Below are 24,578 nucleotides of genomic sequence, written 5' to 3'. Positions count from 1 at the left end.
GATCAGCCAGTGGAGCCGCGCAAAGCAGCAGTTGAAGCGCGACACCCGTGGCGTTCGCTTCGTGTCGCATGTCGACATCTCGACGAATGCATCAGTGCTATGTAAAAACAAAAACTCGTGTAAAGTTACTCGACATCTCAAAGTGTTCGCAGTTGGAGATAAATTGCATAAAAATAAAAAATGAATGGCCATAAATATATGCAGACGGCTTCGGATCACTGAAGATTCCCTCCAATGTGTTTCATCCAACAGTAGAAACAGCGACCGCAACAGTGTCGATGCGATAATTTTTTAAGTCTCCTACAGTCGTAAGTTGTTTTACATTATAGTGTTAAAAAAAAGCCAAAAACACCGCTCAACTGTTCTGTCCCACGAATTCCTGCGATGCCTCTTTTTTTCGCTCTCCTATAGATGTAGCATGTACAAATGCTCAAAACAGGCCGTATAACGCGCGCTCACGCTTTTACCCGCAAGTGTTGTGTTCAAAAGCACGTTTGATTCGTATACGCTCGACCGAACTTTTTTCGTCGGCGGTACAAAAAGACGGAGCGAAATTTTAATGCATTGTCGTAAGCGCGTGCGTATAGGATTTTAGCGAGCATTTTTCAGTCTCGAAAGTCATGCCCGAATTTTCGTTCTAGCTACGCTGGTGCAAACATTGTTACAATTAATCATTGCATTTAATGCAGATGTGCCGGAGCCAGAGTCGACTAACAACTAACACCAACGACCATGTGTGTGTGGAGCTTTTTCCAATTCGCCGGAGCAAAAATGAGGGCGAAACGTTATCAAATGTGTAAATGAATTCGCGCAGCAGTCTTTGAGCTAAAAAACAAAAGTAGATGACTGAAACGACAAAAAAAAAGATTTGCAAGCGTTAAAACTCGTTTTTGTCGTCGCAATAGAAAAGCCTCGAATTAGATTGAAAATTCTAAATGGCTTTGATTTTGATTTCATTACTATTTTCTATCGATTGTCAAAATTTGAATTTTGATGTAAGTAATTATCTCCAGTTTTGAATAACTAGCCGTGAAATTTTAATGTCAGCTTTCGTATTAACGAATGGTTGAATTTTCGAATCCAGTCCATTTCGTAATTAGTATGACTAGATTAAACTTAACGGGTCATAGTCGATAGCAAAAGGATGTTGTGGAAAATAAAGCTCACGCGCGTGGGTGTCAGGTATAGATGGCAATTCTCAACGGACGTTGTAACAAACCATTACTCGAATTACAAGTAAGGGAACAATTTGAAAAATATGGCCTAGATTGAAAAATTTAGCGTCGATTAAAAATTCCAGAAAAGAGAGAGAGAGAAAAAAATGATGAAAAAAATTGTTGCATCGCAGTTAATAAATGTAAAAGCTTCGGTGAGTAAATTTCTCGAACGCGGGCTAAAAGTAGTGCATACATTTTTAACGTGATAATATAGAATAATGCAGCAAAAAACGTAGGCTCGTTGTATCGGTTTATAGGTGCACTCAGCCCGTCAGAAGAAATCGAAAGAACAGAATGGCCCGTAGATAGCACGAGTCGATGCGTAAAGCTGCATGTCGCGCTATATCAACACTTACGTCTTATACACGATTCTTATGTATATCAGTAATTTATTATACAGGTATAAGCTTGCGGAAAGCTCGAAGCTGCATGATCCTACATAGGCCGCTACTCACGTAAGGTACTCGTGAAGGATGACACTATATAGGGCGCAAGATGAAGCGTGTAATGGTCAGTTTTTCAGATTCGCTCGCTCCATCCCAACTTGCTCTATACTCACTCCGCGCGGCAATGCCGCACATTCTTGCACTTTGTCAGTGCGCGAAAAGCCGAGAGTCGGAGAAAGAAAACTCTCAGTCTCTCTTTTCTCTCTGATCTCCGGGGACTCGTTTTGACACATATGTGTACGTGTGTGTGTGTGTGTGCGTCATCTTAAAAGCGACTTTTCTTTCTTTTTGCCCTCGTGCGCGCGCGCGTTTACTTTATCTCGCTATGCACTTTCTCTTCTCGAAATGTTTTTTACTCCCTTTGCCTCCCTCGAAATCCATGCCCCAGCCGTGTGCTGCTCTATGTACACGAGTAAGTATGTGTGCGTGCACATCTCTCCGGCATTATTTTACTTTGCAGATTATATTACGTAATAATGTAAAAGTAGCTATATCTGCGCCGTCTGAGCAAAGGAACGATTGTCGACTAACTTTTTCTTCTGTCTCATTTTTATAGAAATATTCATTTGCAAGATTAACTACGGGCAACGGTGTAGTGCTGGTTGTCACGGGCTGCAACAGTAAAGTTACGCGCGGCAACAGCAGCAGCGGCATTTCATCATGATAAAGAAGAATGAAAAACGATTGTGAGCATATATAAAACGCGCATCTGTGAGGCGGCATTGACGCTCCAAAGCTTTTTATATGAGAGATAATCATGATGGATCCTTGAGGTATTAATTTTCCAGCGGCGCCAGCGAATGGATGGAACGGTAAAAGTGAAGAATTGTCTGCCCCCCACCCGGCCTCCCCCCGTATCCCTCGTAAACGAGCAGCTGAAAAAAGCACAATAATCGTATTCGCAAAAGTAAATACCGCAGAGAAGCTCGAGGATCGAAGCTCGCGTTGACCACCGGCGTGAAGAGAATAAAACCAAGCGGCGAAAATGGCGATGGTCATATCGCCGCGGGGTAAAATCGTCACGTTGACTCTGCTGCTGATGATAGTCGTGCTGGTGGCCCTCACGATTGTCAGCGTCACCTTCATGAGTACACCCAGCGAAATCAACGATAAACGATCGCTCGATCTCACGACCATCGATGACAACGTCGACTCGAAACTGTTTAAGAATCAACGTTATTACACGGACCATCGCCAACTGGTGAGTTTATCGTATTTATTTTACGAATGCAAACTCCAATTGGGCCACGAGTGCAATTTTTTGCATGCCACTAATTTTAAAGAGCGCGAAATATTCAACGATTCTCAAAGACGAACACCTTTTAACTTTTCATCCGAAACGGGAATAAAAAGCTCGAGAAAGTCGTATCTCTCTATAGCTGCGTTAACTTAGTCGTTTCGCACTAGAGCTATTATCTCTCAACCAGAAGCAACAGTCAGCAACAATTCTATTACGACGATCAAAATTCACGAGCGTTAAAATATTCAAGTGGCGGCGCGCGAGATGCAGCCGCGTGCATTTAACATCCATGTAAATGGAAAATTATGACGAAAGGAGTATGCTTTCAAGGGAAAACGCCCACAACACTATATTACATAGATATACGCTGGAGCTCGATGAAAAAAATGAGAGAAGCTGCCTCGAGGAAATCGACTAACGCGTTACGCTCGATCGAGCTGTCCTTCTGCCATTATTAAAATAAAAGACTATTTTTTCGTTCGCTTATTTTGCTTTTGAAAAAGACGAGATTTCTCGGTCTACCTTGGCCGAAGCGCGCGAAAACGGTACCTTTTTTCGTCGTCCGGCACGCAAAAAACAAGAAAATAGCTCGGGACGTTGCGCTGATCGGGCAAAATCCAGTTAGAAGCTTGGCTTTTTTATGGATCGACAAAATATACATAACACCTTTCCCTGCCGCGTCGTTGATAAGGTATCAGCTTATTGCCAGAACATTTTCATAAATTCTTGTCTCTCGCTCCCTTTTACGGGCGTGCACAGCCTTTTTCGCTCGCCGCCGCTTGTATACTCGGGCCCTCCTTTTTTCCTCGAGCTTTTATATATTATAATAAGAGCCCGCACGGAGATTCAAATTTCTACGGAAAACTCAAGGACCGAAGAAAACGCCTCGTGCAGCACAGTATTATTATCTTTGTTATTATTTTCAATATTATAATTAATTTGAATATTATTTTTATTAGTAGTAATGGCAGCTTTAAACAACCGTAGACATCTTCATATCTTTGTTTTTAAGTCGTCAAATTGACATTGCCGTGATTAAAATCACTACATAAGTAATCTTCATAAAAGCTATTATAATTGCAATTTCACGAGAAACAGCTTTCATCTGATTAATTTTTTTTCTTCGCGTAATTTTTCTTTCATCGAAATCTTAAACAATAGGCATTATTAGTGCGATGGGCGCACAACTTCTGGAACGAAGCAATTATTCCGTTGCACTTTGGAAATTCAAGAAAAAGTGAATAATCAAGTGTCTACAATAACTTACACATATTGGTAAACGCGGCACATAGGTACACATCGATTGAACGGCAAAGAAAAACATACGTATAATATTGAATCTGATGTTCATTATTTCTTGGGCGCGGAAGCTCGACGTTGGAAAGAAAAAGTTATAACACAAATAACTCGACAATCCACCGGTGTACTGTTTCGTGTATCTCGGATTGCGTATCGACTCCAACGCGTATACGTGCATAGAGCCGTGTACTGTGCGTGCGCCTCTGTGTCGGAGTATCCACGATTGAATTCGATAGATTCCAGGCGCTTTCGCGCACGTTGACGATTGCGCTGCCGTGTAGATATGGAAAATTCAATTTTCCTTTTTAAAAAGATGCGCGCGAGTCAAAAGAAAATTGAGATAGCCCGCAATGGTGGAGCAGCAGCGGCATATTCATACATGTAGCACACGAATGCACGCATAGAAAACTCTTTGCGGAAATTAGTATACCGCAAGTTCCAAGTTATTAGTAACTATGAAAATCTCAGAACTTTTATCGATACGTATAATGCACTGGAAACATAGTATTGCAAGGCACTAACTTCGTAATGATGGAAAATTGTTTCGGTAAATCGCGTTACAATGCAATTAATTTTATCAATAATGTACAGGGATCTTCTTAGGGCTGATGAATGATTTCTATACCTTCATTTTACTTACCTTGAATTTGCCTTCACAGAAGGTTTTTGCCAAATTTTAATTTACAATGAGTTACATTTACGTATGACGATTTTGCGCTTTGAAACCCGCATTGCAAGATGTTTTGTTGAACGTGCTGCATCTGTGCGAAAAAAATGTTACAGAATTTAATTTTTCACAGAAAAACAGAAAACGAATGTAAAAAGAAAGTTTGATACACTTGTATAAAAAAGCTCCATCGCACTGATAAAGCTGTTACCCTCGTTTTACCAACGAGTCAAAATACACCTTTTGGGCGGACCTAAAAAAACTTTGGAGCTTTCATGCATATACTTCGAAAAATAACTAATTTCTCGAAATAAGAATCAAATGCAAACTCTCGTGATAATTTCTTATTATGCAAACACAAACACACACACACACACACACACACACAAAAGGAATAGTATTTTTATCGTAAATTTAACCGATATTCCCTTTTCCCCACCATTCATGCCGTATCAATTGCAAGGAAAACTTTTATCAAATTATAAATGCATGAAGATATAAAAGCGTACGACCACTGAGACGAGTCACGGTATACGCTAGTTTCACTTGACAATACATGTATTGAATAAAGTATGTATTTATATTTATATATATATATAGGTCATCGTATTCGCCCAAGGCAACGCGCGCCGAGTTTTGATGAAAAAAATTTAATGGAATTTATCGAGGCAATATTGGGGCTTCGTTTAATGTAACGCTGGACCACCGTATATACACACATTATATATAACGCGCAACATGCAGCTCCGCGTAAAAAGATGAAGGAAAAAAAAGTTTTTTCCTCGGGACTACTGACTGCGAGCACATTGTTTAAAATATACACTGCCAAGAGATATAAACAGTAAACACGATTTAAAGACTTTTATTATAAATTTAGCGTGTATTATATATCTGGATATAATAAAATGCGAATAAGATTGGAAAAAAGTAAATTAATCAGTACACCACTGGAAAAATACTCAACTTTTAATCGATTTAAACAGGACAGCATCGGAGTTGCATTTATTTGTAACCTTTGCATGATATTGATCATTTGAAATATTAGTCATTTTTCGTATCAAAGTAAACATACTTATTTATTTTAACAGTACATTTAACAGCTTTTTAATATAATATGTTAATTCAAAATTGGTTTCATGCAAAAATAACATTTTGCAATCATATTAAATTTTTTATATTTATGCTATAGATCTTTAAAAAATACTGGCATCGAAATTGAAAATTGCGCACAAAGTCATACCAGAAAAAATCAACATCAGAGCTAGTGTCTATTTTTCTTATACTTATTTTTTTCTTAGAAAAAGCTTGAACCGTGCGAGAAAAAAAATTGAATAATAGTTGGTATGTGGATATGAATATTTGCGCGGTAGGTATAATGCTGGCGAAGTAGCGCCCCAGTGACTCGGATGATTTTATTTGGTATAATTTTTCATCCCGCAGTGATACCTCTGTCTCTGGAAGGGACGAGCGGTAGAGAGGGAGAAGAGGAGAAAAAGACTCTCGATGCAAAATTCCTCGAATGTCTTGAGGCGCAGTTCGGCACTGAGATTTGATGGGTTGTACTGCATGCAACTATATCGATGTACCATTATACATATAAATACATATCAGTGAACACATATAGTAAAAGCGAGATATATTTGCATGTACAGGCATTATTTATAGTGAAATGAATTTTTATTAGGTATTAAAAGGGCCGGGCCGCTGTAGCTTTTAGCTCAAAGAACTTATCATGGTAATTCGAGGTTTACTAAAGATGAATCAGATCTTTTTCACAGACTTTTTTCTCATTTTTGCGTAAGCTAAATAATTTGAAAGCGAATTCGAATCTTAATTAGAGTTTTCTTTTTAAAATCGACTCAAGATTTAAGAAAATTATTCTTGCAAGGAAATTCAAATGATTCTAGGATAAAAATCAGCGAATATCCGATAGTTTTGATGAATTACAAGCTGGCATCCTGCGAGATACAAATATTTTCAGCATCGAATAGCTGGCGTATCAGTCTCGTTTCAGAAACTAGATTTACACGGTCGTGTTTTCGCGATTCGCTGAGCCGCAAAACGACAATTATATCCTTTCTAAAAGCAGCGAGTCAGTCGGATTTTTCGTGCGTGTCCCTCTTCGTCGCCGCTCGAATATCACGGGCACGTACGTACGTACGCCGCGAGCAAGCCCGAGCTTTTTAATATCTGCTCACTGATACCGCGCATAACGTGTATATTCCTTTCTGTGGCCCCTGCGCTGTAGGAAATGAAATTTTCAACTGGGCCGAAGATATACACGCGCGCGCGCAAGATACAAAACACCCTTGACATTTGGTAAATGTGACAGTGATTTATGAAAAGACTTTATTTCGAGCATCGGAAAAAATGTACACGCGCGCATAACTTTTCTTGGGTGCTGAAATTAGTGATAGTGCTCGACGGAGCACGACCAAGCACTGGCCGCTAATTTTTCAATTTCCACTCTGGGGCGTCGCGACGATTCATCACAATAAATAATAATATTATCTTTCGCTTACGACGCGGCATAAGGTGTATTATATATTATCTCACAAATTGAATAAACACGTTGGGCTGGGTCAGGAGCATATAGCAGCTAGGTATATAGCCACTCGGCGACGTATATATTCGGTTTGTGGCAGTCGAATGTGCGCACACATGTATACACATACGACAACACACTGTGGCTATTTACCAGCAGTTGCGCATGTATTTTTAGTTTTACCCATTGTGTGGGCCAAGTGCGTCTCTGTGTGTATCTGTGTGTGGTTACTAGCGACAGCCTGATTTGCACACACACACAAGCATATACGCACGTGTGCATATGATTAATTCCTTGGTATTGTCGTTAGCGCTGAGCTTACTCGAGCTTTTCGCGTTTATGTAGCTCGTGCCCACGCGCCCGTTTATGTTTGACAAATCAGCAGTTGCCATGTGCGTGCGGAGCTCGATATAAACTTATGCGATCGCTTGGCCTTCGTGTTTATTATTTTATTAATTTATCATTATAACATCGGGTTGTTTATCAATTTTCGTTTTGTACTTCTTCCGTGGAAAATAGCAAGAATTTTTTAATCTGCTTTGCGTTTTGCATTCGCCAAAGTAACGTTGCGTATGCTACAAGATAATTGAAATCAGAGCCGCGTTTTTCATCTTTTGCTGTATTAAATGGAATTTTGCGTTTTAACTTCGCTGTTGTTTGTACAGAATAATTCAAAATTTTAATAACTATTGTTAATAGTGGAAAAAAGTTGAAAATATACAATTTCTCATGATCTAGGCCACGCAAATCTGTGCCTTATCATTCGTATGCCTATGCGTGAAATGGATATTAATAATTCGAGACGAGAATCTCTTGGAAAATAAATATGCAGCAGACATATTTACGATATGAAAGTATCGAAAGAAAATCGATATTTCACTTCAAAGTAGACAGTCGAGTATAGGTGTGTTCTTTCAAGTTTAAGATAGCGAGCTGGTAGTGTGGTATAAAAATCAAACACTTCAAAGGTTCCTTGAATTAATTTCATTTTTAAATATCAAAACTCAAAATGCCGCGTACAAAAATATCTATCTTATCGAATTGATCGAAGCTTCCACTTGTCGAATCAAAAGTTAAATTTGCACAAGGGCTATGTTGGCTGTGCAATCCCAATTATAATAATGGTACACTACAGAATCTTGCAAAGTTATTTATACGTACATCAGCATTAAAAGCTTTCGTCTCTGCTGATTTTATTTACGGTGTATTATTTTACAAGTGAGGGCCAATATGCTACTACTACTCTCCGCGTAAAAGCTAAATAAATGTTCTTTTAACTTCCGCGAAATGTCGATTTATTTTTACGATGTGGCTGGTACTCGTCATAACAAATTCATATCCCTTGATAAGAATTTATATCGAAGAGGGCCAAATAGCGTTATTTGCTCAAAACATTAAATTTTGCTTTACTTTTTTTTCAAGATAAAAACATTTAATGCTATTCTCCGTTACTTTGACTTTGATGATTTTACGGTACGTGTCTCATACTGTTTGACTGGTAGAAAAAAATTGAATAATATTTTGTTGCTGTTATAAAAAATCAAACGAATGTTCACAAAACTTTCAACAGAAAATCAGAATGTAATAAAATGTGCAAGGTTTGACATACTTTTCCGCACAATTGATACGTTGATTATTTTTTCACAAAAAATATCTCACTACATAAGCTATAAAAATATGAAATGAAATATGTTTCATGATTTTTAACAACGCATTGACATTTTTACGATAATGTAAAATCATATAATATACTCTGAAGGTATAAAAATTTCCTTCTAGTTTAAAGCGTACCGAGGGTAGGATAGAGGGTAGAAAAATCTTTCGGCACTTAAATACAGTCAATATAAAGACTCAGCATGACATATTTTAGTAAATTATACGGTACTTGAGTTCAAATAAGAGCAGAGAAGGTGAGAGTCAGGTTGAATGGATGATTTTTCCTCGTGCATATATAATATGCAGCGTGCATGAATATAGCATATGGGTCGGGAGGAGAACGACGCTTCGTTGTGTTGATTTCGCCGCGGAGATGAGAAGAAAAGCAGCAGCAGCAGCGCAAGGATTTGTTCCGCGCGTGTTACTGGACTATTCTGCTGCGAGTCGTCAACTGCAAGTATATAACTACTGCTCGACACCGCTGTGCGCTATTATTATTATTATATCAATGAATCGCGGCTTGCCGGTGTAGTGCGTGGACCTGGAGAGAGAGAAAGAGACGTTCACGGACGGTTTGCCGTATAACTGGATTATGTCATATAATATATACATTGAGATGTCTATAAAGCAGCGTCGAGTTCTCGTATTTATTCGCAAATGGCCGAGTTATATACAAAATCACTTGTACAGTCAGATGCACACAGGTACGCGTCTCCTGCTATCTCATCGCGCTGCCTTTGTTCTCCCCAATTATTCTTTTCTCCGTCGTGTCCTTCTAGTTAATGCGCGCAGCGACTAGCATAGTCTAGCTCCAATTTCTGTACATTTTTTCTCCGTGTACATTTAGTTTTTTGCAAAAAATCCGATCCGTAGTAAAAATTGTAACTGCTGCAGAGTATTGTGTACGGCAACAGCCCGCGGCAGGTCAGCGATCAAATCACATATTATAATTTAGCCGCCGCTGTCCAATCCAACGCTCACGAATATATATACGAGCGCATCCAATGTCATTATTTTGATATATAATTTTACCGCGTATATTCGATACAGATTGTAGTATGCTAATTTTCGTGCGCGTACGCTCCCATTGCCAGCGACTAACAATTAATGTCTTGCACATATTAATAGAATAAGCTTTAATGAAAATGAACTGTAACATGCGCGCTGTATACGCGGCAAGACGATTTCTTGCTGCAACCAACGTATGTACATTTTGTAAATTATGCAAACTATACACCATCATCAGCGAACGTCGATATAATAAGCTAAGCTCCGCTAACGAGATGTCGATTTTCATTGCGTCGAATTATGGACCGAGTTTGTGTATCTTTCATAATTCACATATCATTTTTTATTATTCGATTAAGTATTTCAATGGAAATTATTTTAAAAATACGTGATTTTATAATCGAAACCATGCTTAACTTGGGTAGGGATAAGCTTCTTTATAGAATCGTTCGGAGTCTTTGAGTGTCAAAAAGTCGATTCAGTATCATGATGCGTAAGTATATAATAACAATGTATATCAGCTCGAAATCAACAGTGTGCCGCGATTGAGTAGTCAATTATTAATCAAACTTCGTTATGAAATTAATTGCTATTTTGAGTCGATTCGACGCGGCCACGTGTCCTGTATATATAGGTGCGCGTGTGTACAAGCTGCAACTCTGTCATCCACGCATCGATGCATCGTCATTTCAAATGCTAATCGACTATATTATAATAATATGATTTTCCCTCGTTATGCATACTAACAGCTACACTCTCACACGACGCGTATAGCTCATCATTCATGACTTTGCATTATTTGCGAATAAATTATAAGTATATGGACAATCTGCCTGCCTGCATATACAGGGTGTCACAAAAGTATGCAAACCTCCTGAAAGCAGGCTAAATATGCGAAGAAAAAAAATCAAAAACCCCATATCCGACATATTTTTTTCATGGGGAATCCAATGGTGACCTTGGATTTGACCTTGAACATAACCTCAAAGCTACAGCGACCCAAAAATCGATTTTTCAAATGGAAACCTTTATTTTTTATATCAGATTTGAAAAGAGCAGAAAATTCTACGTTGAAACTTGAATTATGTGTTTTTTTTTCAAGGTCATTTCAAAGGCGCTACAGACTCAAATGTAACCCCGATTTAACCTAAAATTAAGCTCAAGTTCGTCACGTATTTCTATCTGTAGCGCCCCCAATAAGACCTTGAAAAAAAAACAAAGTTTTAATTTTAACGTAAAGTTGTTTGCTCTTTTCAAATCTGAAATAAAAAATTGGGATTACCGTGTCAAAATCCGATTTTGATTCAATGCAGCTTTAAGGTTATGTTTAAGGTCAAATTTAAGGTCACCATTGAAAAGAGCAGAAAATTTTACGTCTGATGAAGCCTTTTTGTCTTTTTTCAAGGTCATTTTGGGGGCGCTGCAGTCAGAAAATAAATCCCTCATTTGAGCTTGATTTCAAGTTAAATCAGGATTTGATTTGAGTCTGTAGTGCCCTTGAATACATATTTCAACGTAAAATTTTCCGCTCTTTTCAAATATGAAATAAAAAATAGGGGTTTTTATTTTAAAAATCGATTTTAGGATGGCTGTAGCTTTGAGGTTATGTTCAAGGTCAAATCCAAGGTCACCGTTGGATTCCCCGTGAAAAAATACGTCGGATTAGGGGTTTTTGATTTTTTTCTCCACATATTTAGCCTGCTTTCAAGAGATTTCCATACTTCTGTCACACCCTGTATATAAACGTGGTGCTATTGATTTATTTGAAATTCACTCCCTCATTATCGACATAAAGTCGATTACGGTTGTTTTTTGCTTCTTTTGCAGGTAACGATAAATAATTACAAGAATTCAATCGACAGCCTTTTTCGATACCTCGAATAAAATATTAAATTGAAAGCAATTATATAATAATAACTGAGAACTTGAAATGTTTTTGAAGATTTTCAACGGAAGCCACTATTTCTTTTAATATCCTTTCTCAATAACGTCCTTTTCCCATTACTTGACATAGATAAACGGTTAATTTGCGAAATTTAACGCACTGCTAAAATGTCGTATAAACTTATAGATTCTTAATCTACGTTCCATTTTTTAAATTTATTATTCAATATACTTTCAGAGTAAGAAATCAAAGAAACAAAATACTTATGTGCAGGAAAAAAAATTCATAATGATCGAACAAATTTTTCTGACGCTTTATAGTCACTTTTAATTATTCTTATTCTTTTAATTATGAAATAGTATCATAATAAACGTCGTCATATATTACTGTATTTATAAAACTTCCAGCTAATGGTAATGAACATCTATTTTAAATATCTACCCTTGTTAAAATTAAATAAATTCATTTATTGAAATCCGTTTTGAGTAATCTAATAGTGAAGAGAAAATATTCAATAATTCAGCAATATGATATTAAGATCTATAAAATGAAATTGTGTTTAATTGTAATTTTTCATGGATTAATAAAGGCAATAATTTTGTCACTCTGTGTATATTCTTCTTAGGCATGCAACGAGGGGAAGGGGGATGTTCTTTTATTGAGAGCTTTTTCATCTTTAATTACTTATTCGTCAGGTAGCACGGGAAACATTTAAATTCGGAAAATTACGTCATTCATCGGGGAGCTTACTTCTGTCGCTGATGCTCATATCAAACTAAAAATACTAGTCATTATCGAATGAATACATTGAAACATGACGAAAACAAAAAATTGTGAGAATCATCAAAACTTTGGTTATTGACTATCATTATTTATGTTTTAATCAATAATGTGTCTCCGAAAATATATAACACCGTATTACGGCATTAGCCACAAAGCAAATGCCAAATCAGAATATGTCGCGATAAAAATTTAATTTCAGATATGCCACGAAGAGAAAACCATTTTAGAATAAGCCGCGAAAAAAATATCATTTTCAAACATAATCTCACCTTGGCAAAAAATTTTCTGAATAAAAGTTAATTATTATGAAATTTTTATGCAAATCTCATGAATTAATTTTTCCAGAAAAAATTGAAGCTACTTAAAAATTGTGACTATAAAAAAAAATTGTAAAAATGATAATTAAAATTTATCGAAAATTATTTATAAATCTTTTCATCGTACGACATATTTTGAAATAGAAATTTCTTCGCGACAAATACTGAAAAAGATTATCTATTTTTTACTTGCTATCAATTTTTCGCACATAAACATTCGAAGCGTCCGATCAAGATCTATGAATCATGTCAAAGCACACGAATTACGAAAAATAAATACGTAAAATTTTAAATACGTATAAAAACCTGTTGCTCGTTACGTACAGGATTAAACTAAATCCCGATTAAAGTTGGACATCTCTCGAAGGGAATGCACACATGACAAATATATTTTCAGAAATAATTTTATTATCGTTTGACCTTTTTTGGCGTGGTGTACTAATCAAAGTTTTGTAAGAACGACTTTTACAGGGAGGACTCTTGCAAAATGATATCCATGGGCTGTCGAAGAGCTGCAGTAGAGCAGCAGACCACTAGCAAATACAACACCTTATGTTGCGCTCGGGGACGGATCCGCCTGTTTTCATATAATACATAGACAGGCTCGTGTTCTCTTTGGCAAGCAGCGCAAAGCTCTACTCTGACTAAGAGAAAGCGAAAGAGAGAGAATCTGCTAGAGAACGAAAGGTTGAGTTTTGCAATGGATAAAACGGTTTAGCATTATATATATCTATACAATGTACACGGATTCATGCTAACACACGCGGGCAAGTTTAGTTCCGATGGAATACGGAAGCAGTGATAGCTTTCCTTCTCTTTCTCTCTCCCTCTTTCTCTTTCGCTTTTCCAAGCGCAGCAGCACGTGTACATGTTTCTAGCGATGGCATGCAGCCTGTAACTGCAAAGTTACTTTTCCATTTTCTCTCTATACATATGTATACTCGTTATACATATACCATTGGAATATATACGTAGGTAGCTCGTATGTAGACGCGCGCCGAGTACTACAGAAAAAGGAGCTGGCAGCGTATGAGTCAAGGAAAACATTTTTGAAATATTTATCAATCGCTTTTCTGTTTGCTCTTGGCTTACCGATGGCAAAATATGTATTTTTAATAAAAAAAATAAGCAACTCGACTCTCGCAAAGGCAGACACACGCGTCGCGCTTACGAGTGAAAAATCCATTCCAACTTAATTAAAATCATCGCAGACGAATCTCATAACTAAAGTTCACCTGACACGTTACTGTTGCTGTTGTTAGTTCTATTTTCTTAGAACGGGGCTCAAAGATACCTCAAAATTGAAAAAATGTTATTGGATGTGTAACCATGTTTTTGTTTGCCTTTCTTTAAGATTCAAAGCGAACTATTTGGCTTGTAGTGAGTGACCAGGTTACGTATTTTTTTTTTTTTTTTTTTTGCAAACATCAATAATTACGGGCTGCAATCACTTTTGAAGTGATAGTGCACAAACACTTGAGCATAATTTATTTCATATCATCGATTGTGATCTCTATTATAAAACTGCACTGGGTCTATCAAAAGTGGTTGCGATCGTCACCATCGATGTTTTGGGCGTGTTTTGAGTCAAATGGTTTGCTCTAAAAATATCGACAAGTAAGAGGCATTTTTTTAAAACAAGAAAAAAACAAAAAATTAAAATTAATTTAACATAGAAAATATTCTTAAAAGGCTGTATCTCAGTGAATATATATTTTTTTTAATTTTGAAAAATTCAACTTTTTTCTTCAACTGTCAATGAATATTTACCGATCAGTTTTATTGATAATTTTCATGAATACCAAAAACATAATTCAATATGAAAACTTTTACCAGCGTTGACGGTCTGTATAGGCTTTTTGCTGTGTTCATTATGACCTATATTACATGATTAGCTCATCGCCCTAACCAGAATCCAGGAGATTTTTTTCTACTTTTTTAGACTTTGCAGTTTTTACAATTATTAGATCAGGAATCAAATAGATGAACGAAGTGTATACTTGTAAAAACATGCATTAAAAGCTCGTGGGATGCGAGAGCGGAGAGGGGTAAAAAAGTTCAAGTACATTTTGACATCTTGCTGGGGTAAAAAAGTTTTTCTGACATACTAATAGCATCGTGTAGCCGTGCATGTATACGGCCGATTCTTATATATGTATAATAATGATATTCACAGCTCGTCCAGAGTATGGTATATATCTTAAGCATTGTGTGTCAATAACCCATGCTCGCCCGAATGATCTGTACTTTTGCGAAGCTTCAAGAATAATATAATAAAAAACTTTCTCAAACGGGCCAAATGAGGTCAAAAAGTTGAAGAAAAATATGACACGCGTTATAGTGGATGTATCGTGCTATGTCTCACACATGCGCGCGTATATACACGCACATATACACACACAGATTCACAGCGCAAATAATAATCTACGGAAATGATTACTAGTGTCATCATTACTATATATTTCAGTATAATACAAGGGAGGGGCCGCGAAGCGCGAGAAAGCCAAGACATTGAAATGTCATTTGTTTACGTGCATCTTTGCGCGAAATAACTGGAGAGCAAAGTTTTCCCTCGGGATCTTGTGTGCGTATAATACGGCCGCGGCGTTCGGGCTGCGGTTGGTTTTATTCACGCCTGAAAAAGGTCGCTCGGCTCGCGCGCGCATTCATATATAAGAATTGCTATAGAGAGATAGAGTAAAATACGATTTGGTGCTCACCTTCGCCGAATATAAACTTGCTCAACGAAAATGGCAAATCGAAACAGCGAATAAAAACTTTTGCACTTTATATCATTGATGAAAGAAACAAAAAAGACAACGAAAAGAAAAAGACAAAAAGAGAAGAAAAGAGCGCATAGCTACAATCTCGAGCATCAAATTTTACCCGAATACATATATTGATTGAAGCATCGTACAGCAAAGAGCTTGCGGATACACGATATAATAATTCATGCCTGTATCAAGCAGGAAAGTAATAAAATATCACGCGTCTTTAATTAAATAACGAGCAAACGAAGTGGCGATTATGCACACGGCGCGCCGGATCCAGTCGCACACGTATACGGCTTGCAAGGAAGGCAAAAAAAGAAAATCGATTAATTTCCGCGAGTAGCGCAAACCTAGCAGAGCTTGCAGCAGCCAACTTTATATACGTATATGGGGAATCGGTGGTGGCGTCCAATCGTTAATTAAAACCTTCTTTGCGCGCCTCTGAAACTTTTTCCTTCTCTTTTTTTTCTCTATTCTTCGCTAAATATATGTTTGTTGATGTCGAGGAAAAGCGAGAAAAAGAGCGAATAATCGTATGTACGTGTAGGCGGTACGGCAGCTCAAGCTACCTAACTATAGAGCGGCCGATCCCTCCCGGCGCTCTCTCGCGCTCCATTGTCAATTTTCGTCGTCGTCGAGCTCGCTCGAGCGAAAACCATATGGATTTTTCAGCAGCGAGAGCTGATTATCGCGCCGCCTCGCTTGATTTATCGAGAAAGCTGAATTTTCTTTTGAGACGCTCCGCCTGGCTTAGGTGTGTTTTCGCTAGAGAAAGCCGCAAAAATTCCTTCCGTGCAGCAAAACACACGCATTTTGTTATTACGCTCGCGCGAAAAGTAAACGAACGACGTCGAATTTATATAAATCCCACTGATTGGCTAGATTATTATATACGTTTCAGCGAGATATATTTTATTTAAATATTAATCCATTTTCGCAGACCATCAGCAAAGATTATCGTAATAGTATGTTCACTGCGTTGTCTACACATTTGTTATAGTGTACATGTAGGTATGTGTGCTGGTACGCGTTAACGTTCCAAACCTCCTACTACTAAGCCTGAAAAGCTCCAGCTACCCGCCTCGTTTAATGCGTTATTATAAGTTTACAATAGTTTCTTAGATAAGCGCCTTAATGAAAGCGTTCCTAATATGCCCAGCTATAGACGAGATCATCTCTCTTTTTTGCAAGCTACGTACTCGTTCACACGTATAGTGTGTAATTTTGCGCTCCGGTATTTCAAGGTGGTGATTTAACACACTCTGATGGCAAATTAAATTTGAGTGTCGACGATTCAATAATACTCAACCAACTTTTAATTTTTTTGCTATATAAGTAAATGGCCACGTCGCAATTTAAACTGCACGTATCTGTTAAAACAATTGAAATTGATACCTTCAATTTTTGTCTAATAAATAAAAAAAGAATTTTGGGAAGATTAAGGTTTTATAAAAATAATATAAAATAATATATAAAAAAACTAACTATCAAACATGTTAAAAGATGCAGTCGTGAATTGTTTAATGCAGCGACGTCAATTTATCAATTACACCGTGAAGACTCTATACTATCAATACGTTTGATTACTAGTTTTTCTTATTAAACTTTTTGACAAACCTTTATCTGATTGTAGTTTTATTTCATTGCAATTTATCTAGTTCCACTTCGATAATTCAAGAATTAAATAAAAGTTATAGAAATTATAATAATAAGTAACTTTTTTCCACGAAATGCCATATATAGTACTGCATGCAACGGGCGTGGATACGATTTTTCGTCAAAATGAGCTACAGCTTATTGTGTAACCCCTCGTTTGCAGAAATAGCTCATCTGCACATGTTGCATACTAGTAAATTATGATACTAGAGCATAATGTACTATTATAGCGCAAGAGCTTAAAAGTAGTGACAAAGTTGCAATTTTTAAGTTAAAAAGCTGTAAACAATTTTTCCATAATAGTCAATTAATTTAATTACTCGATACTTGTGCAGAATAAAGAATTTACTGTGCCATCGGATGTAATAGATGAAAATGCTGTCGGTGAAAGTTCCAGAGAAATACATCTAAAAGGTATAATAACGATTAATATTAATTTATAACGATGAAAAAGAGAGAATCATTCGCCAGTGGTTAGTCAGTTCAGAAGAAGGATTTTTCTATTTAATTAGGTGCCAAGCAAGCAGTGCACAGAAACGAAAATGTAGCATGGCCATCCGTGAAATACAACGAGGCAAAAACCGAGCCTGAAAGTGGCGACGCGTTGCGAGTTCTCCAGTCCACGGGCAGCCAGAGCAAAGGTGATAAAAGCAACGCGGCGAGAGTCGCTGGTAAGACTTATTTTCTCGACAGTATCAGTAACGGTTACGATAGTGAGTTAACGCGCCGATGAATCGAGCAATTGCCACTCGTATTATATGCGAATGAAGTTCGTTAACGATCAAATTGCAGAGTATGCATCGGGCACAGCTAGCTGGAGCGTATTGAAAGGCGAGCCCGTCGATCGCAACTACAAGAGTCCAGGGACACTGGGCATTCCCAAGGGAGCAAAGGCAGATAAGGGCGGTGCGGGCCAACCTGGCATTCCTCACATGAAAGGCTCGCAAGGCCTCAAAGGCGACAAAGGAGAGCCAGGTATGAGCTTATATCATCGTCATGCTTATTAAGCAGCGAATATTTTCATCGAGCTCGGCTTGCCTGGCGACTCATGCGTGGACACAAAATTTAATGAATATAAATATGAACAACAACAACACAGGAAAGGACGGAGTACCGGGAACGCCTGGTAAAATCGGGCCCAAAGGTGAACGAGGCGAGCGAGGCCCCCCCGGCGTCCTTCCCGAGGATTTTTGCGCGAGCTTGAAGGGCGAGAAAGGATCGAAGGGAAAACGCGGCCGAAGAGGAAAAGCCGGACCACCCGGGCCCGTGGGTCCACCGGGTGTGCCCAGTTCGATCCCGGCCAACATCGCTTTGAGCAAAATGGTTAGTCAAGTATACAAGCGAATTGAGCGTACACGTCTCGTGGAATATTGAGCATCACTACTGACCCGCGTCACGCTTGGCTCGGTTTGTTGCAGAAAGGCGAACGAGGCGAGAAAGGCGAGAAGGGAGAAAAAGGCTTGCCTGGTATTCCGGGACAACCGGGCAGCAATGGTCCACCGGGTCCACCGGGACCTACGCTCTTAGGCACCTACATACCCGTGGCTGGACCACCGGGACCCCCAGGCCCACCCGGCCCACCTGGACTTACGGGGACCGATCATAGTAAGCTCTACGCCACATAGAGCGAGACCATCTATTTCCGTTCGATTCATTTGTTCATAAAATAATAACACATGCGCACAAAAATATATATATTTTGAAATATTTCGTTTTTTATTCGGAACAAGCATTGAGCTACATAATTTATTTTACATTAGTAATAAATTGGTGACAATCGCGAAATCCACAATAAAAAAATTGGTCAAACGCAATTATTATTATACAAATCGTTGCTATGTACATTGACACTTTGAAACCGAATCCGGGATCTGAAGTTTACAAAGTTTTTGAAGAGAAACTTCTTTACGCGCGTTGAGTATGGGAGGTCAAGTCGTAAAAAAACTAAATGCGGCTTTATAGAACAACAGAAAGCTTGATTTATTTGCAATTATTTTTTTCACGGGAATGATCGGACTAGTCCCTCAAACAAATGAATTTTGTGGTGTTATTGCCTAATTAATCATTATTGCACTAATATTTCAGATTTTATGAGAAGTAGCTTAAATGAATTGAATATACTCCACGAGCTCAAGCAGCTGAAGGAACTCAAGAAACAGCTGGGTATGTTACATTACACTTTCGGAGATTTTCGCATTTTTTTCAAAGAAATGCTAAAATTGGTATTGTTGCGCTGTTATAGAGAGCAGTGCGTCAAAAGCTCCGACGTATAATGTCCCGATGAAAGTAGTTCCTGGCACTGTTATATTTCAAAGCACCGACGACATGAAAACGGTACGCTTCAAAACGTTTAAAAAGAAAATTGTCATAATGCATTAAGCGTAATGCATTTGGATTTATAATGAATATCAAGTGCAACGTTGAAAATTAAATCAATTCTTAATTGTATCAGATGTCAGGTACGTGCCCCGTAGGAAGCATCGCTTACATAATTAACGAGCAAGCCCTATTAGTGAGAGTCGACAACGGTTGGAGGTTTATTTCGGTAAATGTCGCATCAATTTTCACACATTCACGTTACATAATAATTAAAATAATATGTCGCTGCAATATTTGTTCGCTCAATGTATTGATCCCTATCAATGGGGGGTGAATGAAAAAAAAATATTGCAGCTCAGTCAAACAACGGCAATGGTAAAGAGCAGTCACACGGATACGGCAGCATCTCCTTCTCCAGCGATAATCGTACCACCGTCGATCACTACACCTTTCGAGGCTTCTAATCTGATGAATCAGAAGCCATCGACGCCATCGGAACTAGCTAATAATGGCACTAGTGTAAGTCACGTCGTACGCGCTAAGACGGGTCAATCGTGCCACAGCAACTTTCGAGTGATTTTTCATTATTTCTCGTAAATTGCAGCTAAGAGTGGCGGCTTTGAACGAGCCCTACAGCGGCGATATGCACGGCATCAGAGGCGCCGATCACACCTGTAACCGACAAGCCCGGCGCTCCGGTTTCCGTGGCTCATTTCGAGCTTTCCTCAGTTCCAGAGTGCAGAACGTCGACAGCATTGTCAGAGTCAGCGATCGAGATTTACCCATAGTTAATATCAAAGTAAGTCAGACTTACGGTAAAATCCCACTTTCTAACCACTTGTGCAGTTTTTAATAGTAATGTTTTAAGGGCGAGGTCTTATTCGACTCCTGGAGAGACATTTTTACTGGGAAATTAGGAACTTTTGCGACGAAAACTCCCATCCTCTACAGTTTCAATGGCAAGAATATCATGACAGACAGCACCTGGTGAGTACGTTTATTGCATTCGCATCGGTGAATGAGTAGTAAAGTCGTGTGCGACTTGATTTTTCAACAGGCCAGAAAAATTCATCTGGCACGGCTGGCACTCGCCCGACCAGCCGATAATGGACACTTACTGCGAGGCTTGGTTCTCGCAGAGCAGCGACAGGTACAGCTTTGCATCGCCGCTGGCGAACAACAGAATCCTCGAGCAGCAACGCCACTCGTGCGACAGAAAATTTGCACTCTTGTGCATGGAAGTGACCAGTGAGCCCGTGAGCAGTACTCCACACAGTGACAGTAAAAGAAAGAGACGCTCGACGCTTCGCAAGGACGTCGCTGTGCTTAGCGGCGAGCTTGACTAGAACGGTTTGGCCGACTGTGGCTTTTGTTCGATGATTCGTTTTATCCTATTATGCAAGCGCATACGAATATATTTTATACAAATGGTGCTACAGATAAAAACATACTCAAATGTCATCTTCTTCGCAAGAGTATTTTTCTCAGACGTATTATAAAGACAGCAGATGTTGTATGTGACTGATTTTACATCATATGTATAGATTCTTATAAGTTGATTTGAAGCGTACTGTTTAATAGTCATTCGATTGTATGTGTTCAAGAATATGCGAGTAATTTTAAATATGTAAATATATAAATAATACAATAATTATAATTACAGTACAACTGTTGATGGATGCATTTAGGCTTGTTCAAACAAATCACCGAGATTTTTACTCAGTTCCTTGAACATTCGTGCATAATATAAATTGTGAGACGTATTTTTCTGGAGAATCCGGTATAAGTAAAGCTTTTACTCTTTGATTGGATGACTTTAATTAAAAAGCACGAAAACTATTTAAAAAACGACTGTGATAGAATTTTGGAGCACAATAGCATGAGAACACCTTTCAAAAGTATATTTTACCATTTACAGCAATTGTTTCAAAGTACTTAAAAAAACCCTATAATTTAAGGATTTTTATCTATTTGAAAATAAATAATATTTTACTCATTTTTTTAGTTTATCTTTGTACTCGATTATTTTGAATTAATAAAATATTTCAAATGGAACTCACCAAAAACTTTTATAATAAATATTTCAACATATAATTACAAGCTACTAAGGTAAACCATCACTCTATGATCATTTTCACCAATCTGCGATAAAACTTTTCGTTATTTTTTAATCATCTTGATCATTATCATCATTTTAGAATTTTTGTTTTGAAATTTTTTTATCTTTTAATTAGCAATCAAAAAACACATTTTGTCAATAAGGAATTGATTCGGGTCGTAAAGCCATTTCTTAGAAAATATCATTTCAAACAGTAAAAATTTATTTTTTACCTAAAAATATACATTTTTGATAATTGATAATAATTCTTAAATATAAAAAGTATTAATCTAAACATTATTATTTCAAAAAATATACATAATATATAATAATTACTGTATATTGTTTAAATCTTTATGGAGGCTGTAGGAATAACTCAAAAATTTTCAGCAAAAATAGAATTTATAGGATATTAAAATGATCAATGAAATCAAAATAACATTATTTTTTAATTTTATTTGAAAAATTTTAGTCTTTAAAAACATTAGTAAGGTTTGATATTTAAAATATTTCATTACTATTTAAAAACTTTAAAATTATTATAACTACTAAAAATCGTCAAATAAATTCTAGTTCAATTAATCAATGAAATATCAATAAATAAAATACCAACCAATCAATTAATAAAATATTTAAAAACTAAATGAATTGATTGCTAAACTTCACAAATTGGAATTTCAAAATTTTCTACTGGGATGAGTCACGAAAAATATTATATGCACCTATCAAGCATCAAAGAAAGCCTCAGAAAACATAATTAGATGTGCTCTGAGATTTTCTTTTTGCTCTCTAGGCACATAACTTACCATTTATTTTATCTTTAGTTCAGCAACCTCATATAACATTATTAAATTCACTTTACAATTTCTTTCTTGTATATAAATTCATTATTATGTACAAATATAAAAAAAATATATCTAAGGCATAGCTGTGGTTAGATACATATCATGAGCTACTTGATAGTGTTTTTTTAGATTACTTCTAGATCCAAACAATTTATCACATTGAGTGCAACTGTAAGGTTTTATACCTTGATGTACAACTTTTTGATGATATTGAAGATTTCCACTTTGAGTAAATCTTTTACCACACATTGAACAACTATATTCTTTTATCCCCATGTGAACAACCAGTATATGATTTTTTAATTTGCCTTTGCTCTTAACAAGTTTACCACAGTCATCGCATTCATAATGAGCCTCTTTACAAAGTGGAATATGTGTTGTTCTTAAATGCCTATTTACATCAGATTTTCGGCTAAACTTTTTGCCGCAAGTTGGACATTCATGACGCTTGATGCCTTGATGCACGCTTCTAACATGTTCATGCATAGTACTATTAAATGAAAAATCTTTTAAGCAATACTCGCACTTGATTCTCTTTATATTTTGGTGAACAAGTTCAAAGTGTTTTCTCATATTGAACTTTCGTGCAAATTTGCTTGGACACATGCGACACTTGAAATCTCTTCTTAATTCATGTACTTCTTTGATGTGTGTATTACGTTTAGAGTTTGTGGTAAATGCTTTTTTACACTGATCACATGGAAAATTTCTTTGTTTATTGTGAACAAATTCAATGTGCTTTTTAATATCACTACTAGTCTTAAATATTTTACCACATCTTTCACACATGATACGAGTTGACCCATCATATCTAGATTTTTTTACTTTATTCCGACTAGCATCTTGATCCGTAGTGACAGGTTCAACTTCAGCTTTTATGATATTATGAACTTCATTTTGATGTAAAGTTAAGGCATCCTTTGATATATGAGATTCACCACATTTAAAACAAACAAATTTTTCTGTACCTAATGTAGGGTGACTAATAAAGAGATGATTTTGAAAGGCAGATTCTGTATTATACACTTTATGACATCTACTGCAAGTAAAAGTTTCTGCAACTTCTTCTATTTTAACTTGCACAGTTTTAGGCTCTTGGATTTCCTCAAGACTATTATTATTGGAAGAAATGCTTTCTGAGTCCAGTTTGACTGGTTGAAGACTCTTTTTCTTATCATTTTTGGAATTGATTTTCCCTTTTATTTTATTTTTTTGACCCCTAGTTTTCATTCTGCAATAAAATTGAAAATAATTTATTAATTTTTATAAGAATAAGATGAAGAAATTGTACAAATAAATTTTGCAGAAAATCATAAAAAAATTCGTTTATGTGATGAGAAGACGTGCAATCATTATCATTCAGAAGAAAATCATGTGCAAGTTGAGTTTCTGCTCGAAGTATAAAAATAAATTTTTAAATCAAAAAAATTATTATGGGAGGTATGTTTTGAGTGAAAGAGTACGATAACTATCAAAAGATAAGAATAGTGATTTCATTTAAAAGGATTGTATGAGAAATAAACAAAGTTATAACCCCTGAATGTAGAGTAAAATAAAAGAAACTTACGTGATGTAGGATTATCTTTTTATCACTTTAGTGTTACAGTAAGGTAGTTGCCAAATGACAAAACTTTTTAAACTCTAGCATCCAAAAAGACGGTACAGATTAATTAATGAATTATTTTCATTCACCGATCAGCAGTTGTAAGTAGATAACATCAAAACGCATGTGTACCGTAGCGTGTAGCGTGAAACGGTTGCCGACGTAGCCACGCTCCTTCAGCAGCGCCAGCGATCGAGACGAGCAGAAGAGCTCTTGAATTTAT

At 37.0% G+C, this 24,578-nt stretch overlaps 2 protein-coding genes across 2 annotated transcripts; one reads left to right on the top strand and one right to left on the bottom strand.

Moving 5' to 3' along the window:
* The first annotated feature begins 54 nt into the window (after positions 1-54).
* LOC106650246 (collagen alpha-1(XVIII) chain-like) lies at positions 55-21,687 on the top strand. The gene is made up of 14 exons (XM_014368169.2): positions 55-308; positions 2,220-2,864; positions 17,826-17,904; positions 18,003-18,161; positions 18,283-18,465; positions 18,590-18,813; positions 18,909-19,095; positions 19,576-19,653; positions 19,733-19,824; positions 19,943-20,035; positions 20,164-20,328; positions 20,414-20,608; positions 20,678-20,796; positions 20,867-21,687. Exons 2-14 carry the CDS (start codon positions 2,649-2,651, stop codon positions 21,153-21,155), a joined length of 2,079 nt encoding a protein of 692 aa, XP_014223655.1. The 5' UTR covers positions 55-308; positions 2,220-2,648; the 3' UTR covers positions 21,156-21,687.
* A 1,065-nt stretch (positions 21,688-22,752) lies between these two features.
* Positions 22,753-24,511, bottom strand: LOC106650429 (zinc finger protein 239-like). Its single transcript, XM_014368415.1, has 2 exons — positions 24,320-24,511; positions 22,753-23,983 (listed from the first exon to the last, which is right to left on the bottom strand). The coding sequence occupies exon 2, from the start codon at positions 23,980-23,982 to the stop codon at positions 22,825-22,827; it is 1,158 nt and encodes a 385-aa protein (XP_014223901.1). The 5' UTR covers position 23,983; positions 24,320-24,511; the 3' UTR covers positions 22,753-22,824.
* Positions 24,512-24,578: the final 67 nt, after the last annotated feature.

This window comes from Trichogramma pretiosum, unplaced genomic scaffold (genome assembly GCF_000599845.2).
Source record: "Trichogramma pretiosum strain Unisexual culture from Peru unplaced genomic scaffold, Tpre_2.0 scaffold4, whole genome shotgun sequence".
Lineage (NCBI taxonomy): Eukaryota > Metazoa > Arthropoda > Insecta > Hymenoptera > Trichogrammatidae > Trichogramma > Trichogramma pretiosum.
Note: the sequence above shows the minus strand (reverse complement) of the source record. Positions and strands in the feature narration are given on the sequence as shown.